Here is a 16,918-nt window from a genome sequence, read left to right as displayed (position 1 = left end):
CAGATACAGGGACTAGGTTAATGCTGCTGAAGAGTTACCTTCTAAAAGTCTGCCGTGAAGAGTTCCATTCACATTAGTACAGAGGAGGCCGTGAGGAGAATGTTTTCTGGGCAATGAGCAGTTGCGAACATCTTATTGTCACTGCAATTTCACAGTGGTGGGTTGTCACAGTCAATCACTGATGGAAGGAAGTGCAGATCTTGCATTGCTGGTAGTTGTGAACGGTCACTGTTGGTGCAAAGAGCAGGTCTCACTGAAACTTTGCGTTGACAGTCAATGTCGGCAGCAGAGTTTTGGTGCAAATGGGCTTATTCATGGTGACATGGAGCCCAAACTTCAGGAGTTTCATCCTTTTCTTGTGGATAGTCTATCACTAATGCCAACCAAGGGTCCAGTACCTGGGGGTGGGGGCACCTCTTGGGGATCAGGACTCACTCCAGGCAGAGGCTAGCAGCAGGGTTCAGGCAGGTTTAGTTAGTGCTGGGCAGTTGCAGGGAGGCTTCTGGAAACTTGTTGGAGCCTGTAGCTCACATAGGAGGCTAGCCAGCCAGCCCTTCAAGTCACTCTACTGTTCCTGGGTTAAAGGTAGCAGGTACAGTCTTCCTTCCTCAGACAGCAGGGCAGCAGGACAGTTATTCGCAGTCTTCCACCAGTCTACAAGTGATCTAATCTGGGGTCCGAGAGTGTCATCTTTTATCCCCATTGCCAGCCTTTGTGTGTGGAGCAACTCCTGGCCCCATCCCAAACTGGTTCTGTCCAGTTCCCCTGCCCTATTCTGAGATTGGCAGGGCTGGTGTCAGGTTCCTTTGTGTATGCTGTAGGCAAAGTCCTTTGAACTGGAAGTGGAGCTGGGTGACAGTCCCCCCCCCCACAAAAAGCTATCCTACAGAATGGCCCATCCTCTCAAAACCCATCCCCTTTTTGTCTCCATGTCTGGAATTAATCAACAACTCATCACACGATAGACAGCAATAGTCATGTGACCATTTCTACTGTCAGAAAATAATATATGGCTTGGACACAAAAATTGCAACTGTCTAAAAGAGGCATCTTCAAAATTCTAACTTAAAAACTCACCATTAAAGAGGATTTAAAAATCATAATTTGAGTGTAAACATTATTTTTCTATCTACTCCCAATCTGAAGTTAGCAAATATTAATTGAAATGAGGTAACCTAGATTTAGCCTAGGAGAGAAATAGGCCATACAACAGTGACAAATTACTTACAAGTACAGAGCATGTACAATTTAAACCCACATATCCTACTTTTTAAATGCCAGGCACCCTGCACTTGGGCTTACCCTAGAGTGCCTTGTAGGCATTAATAAGGAAGATTTAGGCTGGGCAGAAGGTTTATTTTGACAAATCAAAATAGCTTGCAGGCTGCAGTGGCATTCCTAAGATATGTGCTTCTTTTGTGGCTTTGGGTGGCACAATGAGTGCTATGGGCCTACTGGCAGCAGTTACATGTGTTGGGTACAGGTACTGCTTACTAGGGATTTACAAATAAATTAAATGTGTGCATTAGGTGTAGGCTAATTTTACCATGTTTTCAGAAATATGCACAAGCACTTTAGCGAGGAGTAGCAGGAGTAAAGTGCACAAGGTCCTAAAGTTAACAAACATGAGTTCAGCAAGCAGGAGACATGACAGAAGAATGTTTGGGGGGTCTACCATCCACTGATGTCAGTTCTAAAATGGGTACTGACATTGAGTCATGTCAGAAGACCACACCATGCACTCAGAATCAATTGTATATGAGAGAACTCCTTGAGCTCTGGGTCATGGGGACAAGGAAAATAAAGGCTCCAAGTTCACATGGACTGGGTGCAGAGCATGACTATTGACCACACTCTTCTCCAGAGCCCCGTAGTCAACATCTGAAGACATTTGAACTAGGTTTCTTTGTTAATGAAGACTTGGTGCAGGGTCAGGTTTCTACTCCTTGACTCTAATGCACAGAGTTTAGAACGAAATTTGCGGTTGAATTGGATTGGGTTCAGAAATCTTGAAGAAACAAGCGTATTGTGCCACCCAGAGCCAGGTGTACACAGCTAATCACCATACAGTTTCCATAACCTGGTCAACAATTCATCCTTAAGCACAAGGATTAAAACTACAGTCTACATATATATTGTAAATGATATGGGCAAATGCACTTGGTGTAATGTGCTATGTATTACTGTAGGAATTTCATCTTTTTGCCATGTCCCGCTAATTATTTGCTCTGGAATTTATTTGCATTTATTTTTTGCCTAGCATAGGGTCTGCTACTCGGGTCTCTGTTACGTCTGCTCTCCTTAAAAAGAACTTTCTGTTTTGTCTAGAGTTGCCATACCTGACAACTTGATAACCCAAATGCGTATGTGTGCAAAGTGCGTGTGCATTTATATGAAGATCGTTAACGGGATACATGAGCAAAGAAAAACGATTTCACGTTACTTGTACGTTCTCCATGCAACCAGGCTGCAAACTATTTTAAACGCAACACATAAATTAAAATATATTTTTTACTGTCTGATAACAGGCTCATGCTGCCACTCCCAAAAGGCAGTATGCAGCTAATTCCTAGAGCAGGAGCTGGTTCATACTGTTGTGAAAAATGAAGAGAAATGCCTGAAAATATTAGTTCAGTTAAAGGAATCCCAGAGCAGCTTGACCATTTACATGATTCTGAATGATCCACTGTCACTAGAGAGCTAACCGGGACAGAAATAAATCAACATATTCCTTTCTAGGTAATCGCGGAATTCCTGACTACCTGAAAGAGTGATGTGGAGAAATGTGTTTCCTGCTGTGCTTCAGTACCTGGGACGCTACTCCAACGACTTGGAAATATGTTTCTCGGTGCTTCCATTAAGGTCTGACTTTTCTTCGGGAACTTCTCTCCTGTGGCTGGAGAGTGCAGAACATCCAGCTCAGAAAAGGCAAAGGCCTGTTTGTACGAAAAATAGTAAACAGTAGACATTGCTCTCGCCTGCTCATTTGAAACATCTCTCCTTAGCCCAAGCAATCCAGAAAGTCTCAGAGAAAAATGAAGGTGGACATCTTCAGAGTAATGCTGTGAACCAATTCAGATCGGATATTTTGTGCGGTCGTGAGATGCGAAGCTCCTCTGCAAATTAGCCAAAGGTTCTGTGTTTAGGAAACTAGTCATTAAGGGGCATATTTATACTCTGTTTGCGCCGGATTTGCGTCGGTTTTTTTTACGCAAATCCGACGCAAAACTAACTCCATATTTAAACTTTGGCGTTCGACCCGTCGAGCGCTAAAGATCTTGGAGTTTGCGTCATGTTTTAGCGTGGACACCTTCCTTGCGTTAATGATATGCAAGGTAGGCGTTCCCTACTAAAAAATGACTCCGAGGCATGTGCGTCGTATTTATACTCCCGGGCAAAAATGACGCCCGGGAGTGGGCGGGTCAAAAAAAATTACATCTACCCTCGTTAGCACCATTTTTTAACGCCTGCTCAGGGCAGGCGTTAAGGGACCTGTGGGCTCGGAAGGAGCCCAGAGGTGCCCTCCCATGCCCCCAGGGACACCCCCTGCCACCCTTGCCCACCCCAGGAGGACGCCCAAGGATGGAGGGACCCATCCCAGGGAAGTTAAGGTAAGTTCAGGCAAGTATTTTTTTTTTTTTTGTGGCATAGGGGGGCCTGATTTGTGCCCCCCTACATGCCACTATGCCCAATGGCCATGCCCAGGGGACAGGTCCCCTGGGCATGGCCATTGGGCAAGGGGGAAATGACTCCTGTTTTTGCTAAGACAGGAGTCATTTCAATGGGGGTTGGGAGTAAAAAAAAAACGGCGCAAATCGGGTTGAGGCGAAAATTTTGCCTCAGCCTGACTTGCCCCATTTTTTGACGCCCAAGCTCCATATTCCCCTACGCCGGCGCTGCCTGGTGTAAGTCATTTTTTTTTACGCACACCAGGCAGCTCCGCCGGCTAACGCCGGCTAACGTCATTGAATAAATACGGCGCCCGCATGGCGCTTCAGAATGGCATTAGCCGGCGTTAAATTTTTTGACGCACAACTGCGTTGGCGCAGTTGTGCGTCGAAAAGTATACATATGGCCCTAAATTTCTATACACTCGAAACTGAACATTTCCAAAAGTTGAAATTCTCCAGAGGATGGAGACAAGCTGCAAAGTCGACCACAAAAGATGCAAATATGATGACTGCATTTCGTTGGTTTTGGTATTTAGAGCTTTTTGATGTGAGGTTCGATGCAAAAGTAGGACTGCTAAACAGACACACGTGACATGGTGAAGGTCTCCGGTAAAGTTTTGTGCCATATCCTGCTACAGATTTCAGATTCCTAGAAAAGTTTATGTAGAACGAAGATAAACCTTTAGAGGGAGAAAAACTATTAATTTTTCCAAACCTGTGGTTTATTGAAAGTTGTCATGAAGGTTGTGCAGGTTCTGGTCTACCGCTTCCATAGACTAACAATTGTTTTTCACTTTCCAATTGTTTCGCTAATGAACATTGTTTGTTTTTAGCTATAAATTAACATGCATTTATTTTTCGTATTTTTTTGCAACATGTACCACAAGTATTCTCTTAGGAACGGCTTGCAGCTTCATCCAAGCTTACATGTGTCAGACATGAATTCCTCATCAGTTTGCATTTCAGGGTTCAGAAGGTTCGTGCTTGGTGGGAGCTCAGTGAAAAGCTCACATAATGTTTGTTGCTTCACTCCCTCATAACTTCATTATCTGATTTCCCATGATTAATGTAATACATTGTAAATAGTGAGGATGTGCCACGATTAACAAGGGGTAAAACAATCTGCTGCGGATGATGCTTCTCTCCTACCTCATCAATTGTAATAAATAGCATGTTACACACAATTGATCTTGATCTGCACATATGGTTTACGTGTGGTGCTTCTTCAAGTAAAGAAGTTAAAAAACAATGTTTGTAACTGGAACCAGATCATAAGTGGGTTCCCTCAGTACAATGAGATAACATCCTATTGAATTCATTTGAGTATGGGCCCCATTTTTTTTATCTATCTGCCTGTCTAGAGTTATTGTACTATGAAATATGTGTGGTAGTAAGTGGTGATTCCTGAAATAAGTTAGGCAGTCATGTGCCAAAACCAGTGACATTTGCACTCTGTGATGTTGTGGACCTTATTTCCCCATGCTGAGTAAAAGCACAACAAAAACATAAGTGTTAGGGATAGTTCACTGGCCACAAGCATGTGCACCTGGGCCCTTTTATTAACAGAGTCACCTGACTGTTGACACCTGTGTTGGATGGGTGTGGGATGAGTGGTAGTGCTACCCCTAGGGAGGGGCTAATGCATGACTTATCTTGCAGTACACTACATTCCTCCCAAAATCCAAAAGAAAAACAACAAAGCCCAGCCTGTGGAAACAAAACAACAATAAACTGCCGACCATGTGGTCCATCAGGCTCTAAAGTCAATGAGCAGGACAGCAGTGGATGGGCTGATGACGTGAGCTGCAACAGGACATATCTGCTCACATTCATAATTTTACCTGACTAGTTCAAGATATGAACAATGGCTCAGAGGGCCAAGGACCTTCTGGCACCATGCTGGTTGAAGTCAGGCCCCTTTTGTGGAGTTGGCCCACTCTGCTGATGCTCTAGATGATTTGTGGTTAGTGTCAACAGTTCAAAAACAGGATGCGTCAGGAGTTTGGACTACACTGTAAAGCATCCATCATGAAGCATGGCTTGGTGGTGTTGCCTGGCCCATTAAACATGTCTGCAACCTGTTGAAATCCCTACTGCCTGGGCTGGCATTGGACTGTGTGTGGTCTGAATTGGGGCTGCAACTGTTCTGTGTCTGGGATACAGCACAACCCTTGAGGATCATCTGCTCAGTTGCTTGTGCAACAGCAGGGGTAGTTGGGTCTTCATCAAGAATCGCTCTTGCCACTGGGATCAGAGTGCAGGCAGAGTTAGTAGCTATTGACTGACTCTTCCGAGTGTCAGTGGTGATTATTGTCTGCAGTTCTGATGGCGGTGTTGGACTCTACTCAGGGTGTTCAGTATTCCATGGCTGGCAGTGATGACACACAAGATCAGGACTGAAATGATGGAGCTTCCTGTCATGTGGAGAACCTATATAACAGATGGAGATGACTTGCCTTGATGGTCGAGGACCTAACTTCTCATGTCATCGACAACTTTGAGGTGATGGTGGCCAGCCCAGGTACTTACACTCTGTCTTTGTGGAAGCATCGGTATTCTTCAGCCTGGATACTCTGGGTTGCTGATCCACCGGTTGCAATGGCTAGATAGTTTTACTTGGAAGTGTGAGACAGAGACTTGGTTTGCACATGCATGTGGCTTACTCTCTGGTCTCCCACTGGGTTTGGTGCAGAGACCTGGTTTGCGCATGTCTTGCGCTTACTCTTGGTTCTCCGACTGGGCTTGTGGCAGAGACTCGGTTTGCCCATGTTTGCAGCTTACTCCAGGTTCTACCACTATCTACTGCTATGCTGTTGTCAGGCCTTATTTGTTTCACCATGGTGGCTTGCTCATGTGGGTAGATGCCTCCCATCCATGGCTGGAGTCCTCTCAAGTGTGCCTTCCCGGCCTGGCCTCTCTTGATATTCCTTCCATCTGGGCTTGATCAGTCATAAGATTTCCCAGTCTGCACCTCATTTTTTGCAATTGAGACTTCTCATTACGAGTCTCTTCTTCTGGGTGCTGCGACATGCACCTTTTTCAGATGTTGGCCAACAAGGACTCTCAGTGATCGACTGTAGCTGTAGTCTAACCACTAGCTTCTGGTGTTGGGTTCTGGATTCGTGATGATCAGGGCAGTTACTAATCCAATTCTCCTTGTCTCAATTGGTGCAGTGGCACACCTTGCCATGTGCCACTTGTTCCCTTTTCTAGGACCTTCTTGGAGCTCCCACTCCTGGGGTAGATATGTGTGGCTGGCCTTCTGCCTCAATAGCCATCTCTGCTGCCTGATACATCTTTTCTGGGTTAGTGTGTTGTGAAGAAATGTGTTGTATATTTCCTCCTCAGAGGCCTTCTTCTGTGGGAAGCAGGGAACTGTGTTACTACCTTTCTCTAGGTGGTGCAGGACTTGCACCTTTAGGCATCACTTCCATCAGGCAGGGTTGGTGGGGTGTTTGCATGATGTGCCTTGAGGGTGCAGGGCGATGTGGTCCTGGTGTCTGGACCACCATTGCATCTCTGTGTGCTCCAGTCCACCTTTTCATCTGGCCTCGCCTTTCTTTGACCTTCTCCTGCAAGGGCTGTGTTCATCTAGCAGTCTTGGTCACCCACTCTTCGTGATTCCAGTTCCTTCCTTTGATGCTTCCACACATCTGTTTTGCGGAAGTAGAGACAGAGCACTTTACTCATGTTTGGTGCTCGGCTCCTCCAATCTCCTCCTCAGCTCAGGAGCAATGGGCTTCGGTCATCTTGTAGGCAGGGCCAGCAGGGTCCATCTGGTGCTGTGGTGCTTCAATGGCATGGGCATTTACGGCGTGCAGCCAAACAATGTCTGTTTTCACTCAAGCAGTGTTCTGCCTGTGGTGCCAGGCTGGGCTTCTCCCTCTGGGGCCTCATACCACACCTGGAGGTTTATGGGGCCAGTCACTGCACTCTGCCCTTCACTGAGCAGTGTTGAGGCTTTGCCTGTACATCCTGGTTGAGTGCCACAGACATGTAACTGTTCTCCCTAAAAGTTTCTTGTGCTGTTGAACTCTATCCAGGTAGTTCATAGTGCAAAATAATGGGATGGTAGCACATTTGTTTTTTTGTGAATCAACGGGGCTTCAGGCACTTTTGTGTTGCGGCTGGTGGAGGTTGTCCGGGCTGGACTGCCTTGCTGATACTGCAACCATGCCTCTCAGCCTTACAGGATCAGTACCCTCTCTGTATGCCCCCAACAGGGTAGCTGTCTCCTTCCTTCTCCTGTTTAAAAGCGTTGTTGCTGCTTACCACTGATGTCCTAACACAACCAGCACTGACTTCTGTGGGGAGGCTGCGTTGCGGTCATGCCCACTTTCAGAATCCCTGCTGATTTCCTTGCGTGAGTGAGCTTTTGGTCTGCTAGGTAGATGCCTGGCTGCCCACTGTTTATTCCCCTACCTGTGTGAAAGCGTCCTCTAGTGGTGAGCAGTGGGTTCTGTGCTGCCACCCATTGCTTTCCTCTTCCTTTATCTGCCTGACAGAGCCACAGGCACCCAGGCAGGACTGATGTGGCAGGTGAAGTGTCTCCTTTCTCCTGAGGCAGGGGGCAGACATCAGTGGGCACACAGTGCTTGCTGCACCCATCTGGGTTCCTCCCTCTCAATCTCCTTGACACTCTGGACGGTAAGAGGACACAGGAGGGCAGAAAACTTCTCTTGCTGTTGGAGGTACTTGGGTTTGATTGTGGGCAAAGTGCGGCTTTGTGTTTCCTCTGCCTTACAGGCTTCGGAAGGAATAGGGGCCTTGAAGATAGGAAGTGGCCTGCTGCAGTACAGTGGAGTCTTCACTTCTCCTGTTGAACTGTGCTTGTGGTGTGGCACTTCTGGTACATGGTGCTGTTGGTTCTTCTGATTGCAGTGGGAATCACTTGGTCTCTTCTCCTCTCTGAGTCTGTAGCAGTCTTCTGCTTGATGATTCCTAAGCCAAACTATCAAAAGCAATTGGTCAAATAGTAGGAAAGAATATACATTTGTAATTCACATTCAATGAAGCAATAAATCTATCATTGGAGATGCAATTTAATTACCCTTAATCAAACCATCTTTGTTACTTCCAACAGTTAGGACAAACATCCAATTTACAACAATATATTACAAATAATCCTGTGTAGACATTATGAAACACATACATAAAATATTCAACATAAGACAAAGATTAATGGTCCAACATTCCTCTCCCTATTCAAAATACCATGTGCTAATCGCTAATAATTATACCAGGAATCCACATAAAAGAGATGGTTGCCTAGTCTATCACGGCCCTAAATCAAACTTATTTCCACCAATGTTCGGTCAGGGCAGCGATACAGAGTTCTTGAAGGGCAAATTAAATCTTCCTCGCAACCTCTCAATGTATACAAAGTCAACGCATTTCGCCCCTTCGCATATGGGCCTCCTCAGGACTAATGGAGAGAGACAAACCTAATAAATACAAACAGTATATATTACTGCACAACAACTCACCTTGGACCTGAGTACCCTACAGCATAAAAAAACACCAAGTGAAAAATGTACCAATATTATATATATATTCTATAGGATTGAAAATGCAAGTATTCAACCCCTACTATGGTATTAGCCCTGGCATGATCAGAGAGGCTGTTATCAAAGCTCTCACATGATGAGATTACTGCCATCGTTTGTCTCCACACTACATGGCACCAAAGGGACAAAGTGACTTTTTTTTACAGGACAAGTATATTTAAGAACTGACCTGTCCCATGGACAAGTAGATCATTTATTAAATGATACACCACTGTAGCGCTCCTCCTGGCTTCTCCTAGCACTGCTTCTTTTGCTTCTTCCAGGGGTGCATACACTGGGAGCCTTGTCAGCTCTCACTCATGCCAGGCGTCTCCTTTTGGTTAATCACTGCACCTCACCTTGTGCACCGAGGAGGCCCTCGTCTGTTGCTCCACGGAACTGCAGCACTTCATCATGCTGCAGGGCCAAAATTCAGCACAGTGCCTCATGGTGACCTCAACAGACCCTGTGATGCGGCGTGGTAGGCAGCACACAGGTGTGGCATGGAGCACACTGTGTGCCACCGTCCTCATCGTCAATGTTGTGTTGTGGGTCTTAGGCCTTCATGCTGAGTAAATGGACAACATGGACACTAGGGTTAGGGATATTTAACTGGCCATGAGCACATTCACCCAGGTCCTTTTATGAACAGGGTCATCTGAATGGTGATGCCTGTGTTGGATGGTTGTCAGGTGAGGGAGGGGCTAATGCATGGTGTGTCCTGCAGGATAATACACACTCCAGAAACAAATGCGGCACTGTATGATTACTTGTTCAAAATAACTCAGACCAAGGGCCTGACTTACAGTTTGGTGGACGGGTTACTTTGTCACAAACATGACGGATATCGCATCCACCTTATAAGAGTTCCGAGGAATATCATGCACTTATAATAAGGTGGAGAGGCTATCCATCACATATATATGAGGCCCTTAGTTGGTATAACATCATACTGCTAGATTGAACTCCTTTATTTATGAAAATGATGCCCATCAGAAAGGGCAGATGTGATAAAAAAACAAGGAACCAACAACTTCTCTGTTTATAGTATTATATCGCTTGTTTGGGATCGTCCAAAAATTTACCTGGCTAGGTAATGTAATGCCCACAGAATGTGTAAAATGTATTCAAGCACTTTTATTTGTATTACATTCTATAGCAAACTGATGAAATGTGGCGCAATATGAGGTGGATCATGGATGCTTTACATTATGCAAGATATAAACAGCCACCTGCTGGCTTGCCAATAACTCACCTTATCGATGTCACCGAAGAACAAATTCAAACGAAAACAAACTCTACATCATCACACCTAGACTGTCTCCCGTCCCCACCTCCGTCACCAGAGTCTCGACGAAGAAATGCTGTGAGCGGTAAGAACATAGTATAAATTAAGTCATATAAAATGTGAGGTGTTACTAGAACTTGTGTGATATGTGTGCAAAAATGGATAAAGTGCAACTGTTAGCCTGTTTTCTGGCAGCCTAGTGTCATATCTTGCATTCTGAGGCAGATGTGTTGGGAGTCTTAACTTTATCAAATATGCACAGTTAGGCGCATTTGTTTACATATTTATTATTAGCAATAATGATATTGTGCGAACTACTTGTAAAATACGTTTGCAGTGTTTCACAACTGCCTGATTTTGAATTCTGTGTAGTATACACTAACATTTGGGCAAGATTCATCAAAGTGTTAAAAAAAAAAAAAAACAGGTATTGCTAACTCATGGAAATTCAGTACAAAATTCACTAATGGATCACACCTACTCACAGAAAAATCTTTGGGAAACTTAGCGCTGACAAATCCTAGGCCAGAAGCTGTGTTGCTTTTGTGGGTGAAGAAGAAACATTTTAGCCTAAACTCTGATTAGGGTCCAGTGCGCAAGCGATCTGGCCCCTGTTGTAATCTCTCGGTGGGCTTATAATGACGCCCGTGTCATGCACATCAGTTTGGTTGCTTTTAAAATTAGCTTGATTTCAATAGTGGAAGGCATACATACGTCATGCCTTTTCCGGTGTTTAGCCCTCCTCTAGAGCACTGGTAAGCTACTGAAAACATACGAGGCTTCGTGTTTTCCGCATTTTGTTTTTTTTTGTGGCAAGTTCTGAGGCTGCAATAGTTACTTGGTATGGATATTGATATATAAATTTTCGACTTCACGCGAATGCCTCACTGAATACTAACTCAATACACTCCTGCTGAGTAAGCTGACTTTTTGCCTAAACTCAGATTTCTTTTTTTTTGTAGCGAGTTCTGAGTTTAGAGTAGTTACTTGGTATGGATATTAACATTGATATATTTTCTAAATTGCGCAAATGCGAATGGCGCCTTACTGTATTCTAACTGAATGCAGCCCTGCTGAGTAAGCTGACTTTTTGCCTCTTAATTTAAGGACCAGAGAAAAGCCAGGTTTTAAGGTGTTGTCTGAAAATCAGGTGGTTGTTTTGGCTTCTCAACTGTTTTGGTAGATTGTTCCAGAGATGGGATGTAGTGTGGATCAAACTTCTGCCCCCCCGTTGGATCTCCTGCTTTGTCAGACATTTATTGTTCAAGAGTTATCAGATGAAAGTGGACTGCTGGGGATAGTAAGATTGTTCTTTAGATAGTCTGGAGCAGCTTCGTATAAGGCTTTGTGAGTGAGACAAAGAGCCATAAATATGACTCTTTTCTTTACTGGTAGTAAGTGAAGTTTTTGTAAAGTCCCAGAAATAGACTGGAACTTGGAAAATTTCTTCAGAAGTCTCGCTGCCATGTCCTGGAGGGATTGCAGTTTTTGCAAGGAGTGCTGGTGAATAGCTACATAAAAGGCATTGCAGTAGTTGAGCCTTGATAACACAAGTGCTGCTACCACATCTTTTTGCAGTTCCAAAGGTATGTACAGAGAGATCATTCTGATCTTGCACAATAAAAAGAAACACAATGAGGTAAACTTATTTATTTGAGCACTGAAGGACAGGCTGGAATTGAAAATGACTCCCAAATTTTTGACAGCAGGTACTGGTACAGGGAGAGAGCCTAATGTTTGTGGTCACCAAGATTGGTCCCAGGATGGTGAATTCTCCCCAACAAAAAGGACTTCAGTTTTTGCTGAATTAAGCAGGAAACTATTGGTACTCATCCATTGAGCTAAGGCGCTCCTACAGCTGTTAAACCAGAGAGCTGTCTCTTCGACATTGCTTGAGATGGGCACAATAAGCTATGTGAGATCTGCAAATGCTACAGGAGCATAGCCAAAAGATCAAATTAGCTTCATCAGTAGGGCCACGTAGCTATTAAACAATGTAGGGTTCAAATATGAACCCTGAGGGACCACACATGACAACGTAAAAGACTTAGGCCCTCATTACAACCCTGGTGATCATATCTGGCAACAGTCTGGCGGTACAAATAGACATATTTTGACCGCGGTGGTAGCGCTGCGGTCACACCTCCGGGACTGGAGGTTTCCCGCCATTATTGTCCCAGCGGTTATAATCCACCCCTGGGGATTATGACTCCCCTTCCCGCCAGCCTGTCCATGGCAGTAGAGACCACCATGGAAAGGCTGGCAGGAAGGGGAGTCGCGTGGCCTCTGGGGGCCCCTGCACTGCCCATGCACATAGCATGGGCAGTTCAGAGGGCCCCAGGCACAGCCCCACCCTGCTTTTCACTGTCTGCACAGCAGACAGTGAAAAGCGTGACGGGTGCAGCTGAACCCATTGCACGGCGGCAACACCGCCGGCTCCATCAGGAGCCAGCTGCAATGTTATGGCCGACATCCCCGCTGGGCCGGCGGGGATGTTGTAATGCGGGTTTGAGGCCACTCGGCGGTTCAACCTTGGCGGGTGGCGGTTGTAATGAGGGACTTAGAGACTAGGTTACCCAAGGCCTCCGCTTTGGTCTCTCTGAGACAGAAAGGAACAAAGCAGTTTCAAAGCTGAGTCTCCAATACCGGTGTCTGCCAAATGTGCAATCACAATCTCATGATTAATGGTTTCAAAGGTTGCCAACAAGTCTAACAAAATTATAGCAGCCTTTCCACCACTGTCTAATATGTTCCTCACTTGGCCAGCAGCCACCACCATGGCGGACTCCATGCTGTTATTTGGCCTAATGCCAAATTGAGCTGAGTCCAGCACTCTGGTTTCCTTGACAAATTTGGACTGCGTAATATTTATATGTTTTTTCAAATCTTTGTCTTGTAAAGGTAGTCGAGAGATGGGGTGGTAATTCTTCACCTCTTTGGCGTCGAGAGTTGCTTTTTTTGAGCAAAGGGAGAGTAGAGGCTTGTTTCCATTCTAAAGGGAAAGTTCCAGACTCCAGAATGCAATTGAATAGCTATGTAAGGGAAGATGAAATTGTTTCAACAATCTTATGCATTATATTAGGAGGACAAGGATCTGATGCGGCTCCGGATTTTGTTTGACCAACTAGTTCAGCCACTCTTTCCTTCAAGAGGAAAGGAAATGTATCCAAGGTGTTCAAGCCAGGAGCTATAATATGTTGATCCATGGAAAGGTCGAGAGGTCTGTCCTTAGTATGGAGTTTACTAAAAATGTTAACTTTATTTTTTTTAAAATCTGCAGGTTGATTGCAAAACAACTGGCAGAGTGTTTAGTTAAGGTTAGAGTATATAGTTTGTTGCTTTAACAGTGTCAAGCCGAGTTTATAAAATTATCCAGTCAACAGTGTAGGTACTTTTTGGGTACTGAACTATTAGGAAGATGAGATTGGGGGAAAAGCAGTGAGTGCATATTTCTTTTTTTCATATGAGTGGTGTAAAATAGCTAGGCCATTTGTTGTACAGGATATGAGGGTTGTGCAAGTGATAGGTCCACAGTCACCCCCACATTAGAAGCCAAGCACCCCATAATAGCACTTTCTCAGGGTAATGATTAGCAATAAAGCATTGTGATATTTATAAAAAATCACTCTCAGCAATTGATTTTTTAATAAAGCATTGTCAAACAACATAACATGTTTGTGTCTTTCCTAAACCACTTTAACCCACAGACAATGCAGCAATAGGACCAATCATTAAAGATCCCTGGACTCTAAGGCTGAAAAACAAAAGTGCAAGCCTTACGAATGCCAAAAACTGCTATGAACAACCACAGCGTCATGCATAGCTTGACCCTGAAAGCTTGAGGTCATTTGCCAAAAAAGTACTGCTTTTGGTTGTTGAAACTCCTGGAGCCCTCCCCTCTATGACCCTCCTTTATTCCATTGGTTGTTCCCCTGCCATCCTTGGGCCACCAAAAGGAAACAAACTTGATGCAAACAAAACCCTGCAGGGAATTTTATGGCACTCCTTTTCAGAAGCATGAATACAGAATGGGCAGCCTCAGCTGCAGTTCCTTCTTTTGTTGCACATGACTTCTCCTGAGGGGATCCTAGTCCACCCAAATTACTCATCTTGGAGGAGCTACATAGGGAGCTGGCTCTTCTGCTGTCTGGATGCTCCGTGTCTGCCCAGCATTGTTGTTCGCCAGAACAGGAACTGGCAACTTCATTCTTCCTGTTGCTCCTTGTGGGCAAGGTGCTGGTCTTCAGGAGGCCTCCCCACTCTGCGCAGGCACAAGAAGCAGGGGTGAGCAACTGCCATTATGAGGAAGGTGCAATTGCATTCCTCCTGCCTCCTTTCACATTGGGGGCCTGTGAATGGGGTCCTGGGCCCCATCTTTCCATCATGGTGGGTTGAAACAGTGCTCCCACATCTTCTTTTACTCACTGGGGGCCTGGGATGGAGTCCTGGGCCCCATTTCTCTGTATGCTGGCTGGGGGACGGGGACTTGCTGAGCTCTGGAGAGGGGGCCACATGCACACACCCTACCTGGTTCATAAATTATTACTGAAGCTTGAGTTGGTCCCCGGGCACTAGTCCATCTTATAGGTGTTTACTGGTGTTGTGGCAGAGCCCAATGAACTCCATCACTGAGGGTCAAAGATCAAATAATTCACCCTTGGCTATCTCTGGCCCTGTTGGGCCTTTTTTCTTGATTATGGGCTTACTTTTCTCCTGGTGGCAAGTGCTAGCCACCTGGGGCCTTTTGCATGCCTCTTAGCCACTAAAGTGGCACACTTTGCAGAAAGCTGGTTCCACTGGCTCACTTTTATTTGCCCCTGGTGCTCCTCTCCTCCTGCTGAGGCAAAGAATTCCAGGTCTTCCCCAAACTGGTGCTTAGGGGGTGCAAAGAAATTAGACTCAAATTTCCTGGAGAGACCCACTGGTCCTGGGGCAGCTGCAGATAGAGTCCTTAGACTATTAGGGCATCATTGGATTTGTCCTTTCAGATGTCCTTGGGATTTCCACCATCCAATTTCAGTGTCCAACTAATTATCTCCCTTTTGCAAGTGTTTTTAAGAGGATGGGTAGCAGGTTAAATATGCTTGACACCATTGGTCAATTCAAGAGTGTCACATCACCTCTTCACCACTTCCCAACCCTCCTGCAAAACAAGGTGGAACAATCCAAGATGGTGCTGTCAAGTGATCTATTTCGTCATCCTTTCTAGGGGCCTCAGCTCCACCTCTAGCTGTCATCACTGCCACAACATTTCCCATCAAAATGTCAAAGGGGACCCCCCTCCTTTGTAGGATCCAGATGTCTGGTCTCCAACATCTGTTCAGTGTGCTTGGGCTGTCCCAACCATGATACAGTGTGAAAGCTAATTTCCTGCTACAGATTTTCTCCTCCACCCCTTCTTCCTCAGGAGCTGAGTGAAGCAGCATTTGTTCCTTTTATGTGGAGAGGTTGATGTTCCCTCCGCTAGGGAGCAGAGTAATTACCTTGGCCCAGCATAGTGACAAAAGGCCTATAATCTGATCCTGAGCTGCACCAGAGAAATATGACAGTGCTGGACAATCAATAAGGCGTCCATGTGGGTTCTTGGAACCTGCATAATCACACTTGAAATTCATGTTTTACAATGCATGGAAAACTCACTGGACTTTGTAGGCCTAAGGGAAGGCAAACTGCACTTTAAGACAGAGTTATCTTAATGTGTTTAATATGGTGACAATGCAGATAGTCCAGTAAACCCTACTGACCTTACCTATGAGTGGCCACTAAAATTATATTATATAATAATCCTATAGGGCGAACTCCAAGTCTAACGTTGCAGAGTCCCCTGTGCGCCAAGCTACATGTGTGAAATTACCAGACTACGCATAATAGTAGTCTCATATGAGGAGTGCAGAACAGTGCAGTACAGTGATTACTGTGAGATCAGTCGAGTAGTAAAACTCACCCACAGTAAACATCAAAAACCGTGTGATCAAAAAGCAAAAAAGATGTGCCTATTAAATGGGCAGAACCCGTTTTGTCAGAGCAGGTGCACATGAAAACATGTACCTATTCACAAGCAGTGGACTGGGATGCAGGGTATTGCAATCACTAGTGGCTGAGATGATTTCCTTCCATCTTGTTTTTTGCTGCTGTAGATGCTTTCAGTGCATTGAATAGTTACAGATTTAAGTGCACAAGACTCAAACTATATCTCAGTAACAAGGCCAAAAGTAGTCTGAAACAAGTTGATGCTCATGTTCCTGTCTCAACAGAACATAGCTGGGCAGTTTAGGTTGGACTGTTCCTATTGGAGGAGAACCAAGACTGATTTGCTTATAGTTTATCCTTATCAAGAAGGTAATAGAGGGCAAAAGGCCAGTGGCTGACATTAGTTCAAGCATTACTCCTTCACCTTGTTGTTGTTGCTCTTC

At 45.1% G+C, this 16,918-nt stretch overlaps 1 protein-coding gene across 1 annotated transcript in view; it reads left to right on the top strand.

Moving 5' to 3' along the window:
* Positions 1–16,918, top strand: part of ANKFN1 (ankyrin repeat and fibronectin type III domain containing 1) — a 1,012,473-nt gene that overhangs the window by 896,708 nt on the left and 98,847 nt on the right. The window contains exon 16 of the mRNA XM_069202026.1: positions 10,377–10,590. Coding sequence (XP_069058127.1) covers positions 10,377–10,590 — 214 coding nt within the window. The remainder of the gene's footprint in view (positions 1–10,376; positions 10,591–16,918) is intronic.

The sequence above is a fragment of the Pleurodeles waltl genome, chromosome 7 (assembly GCF_031143425.1).
Source record: "Pleurodeles waltl isolate 20211129_DDA chromosome 7, aPleWal1.hap1.20221129, whole genome shotgun sequence".
In the NCBI taxonomy this organism is placed as follows: Eukaryota; Metazoa; Chordata; class Amphibia; order Caudata; family Salamandridae; genus Pleurodeles; species Pleurodeles waltl.
Note: the sequence above shows the minus strand (reverse complement) of the source record. Positions and strands in the feature narration are given on the sequence as shown.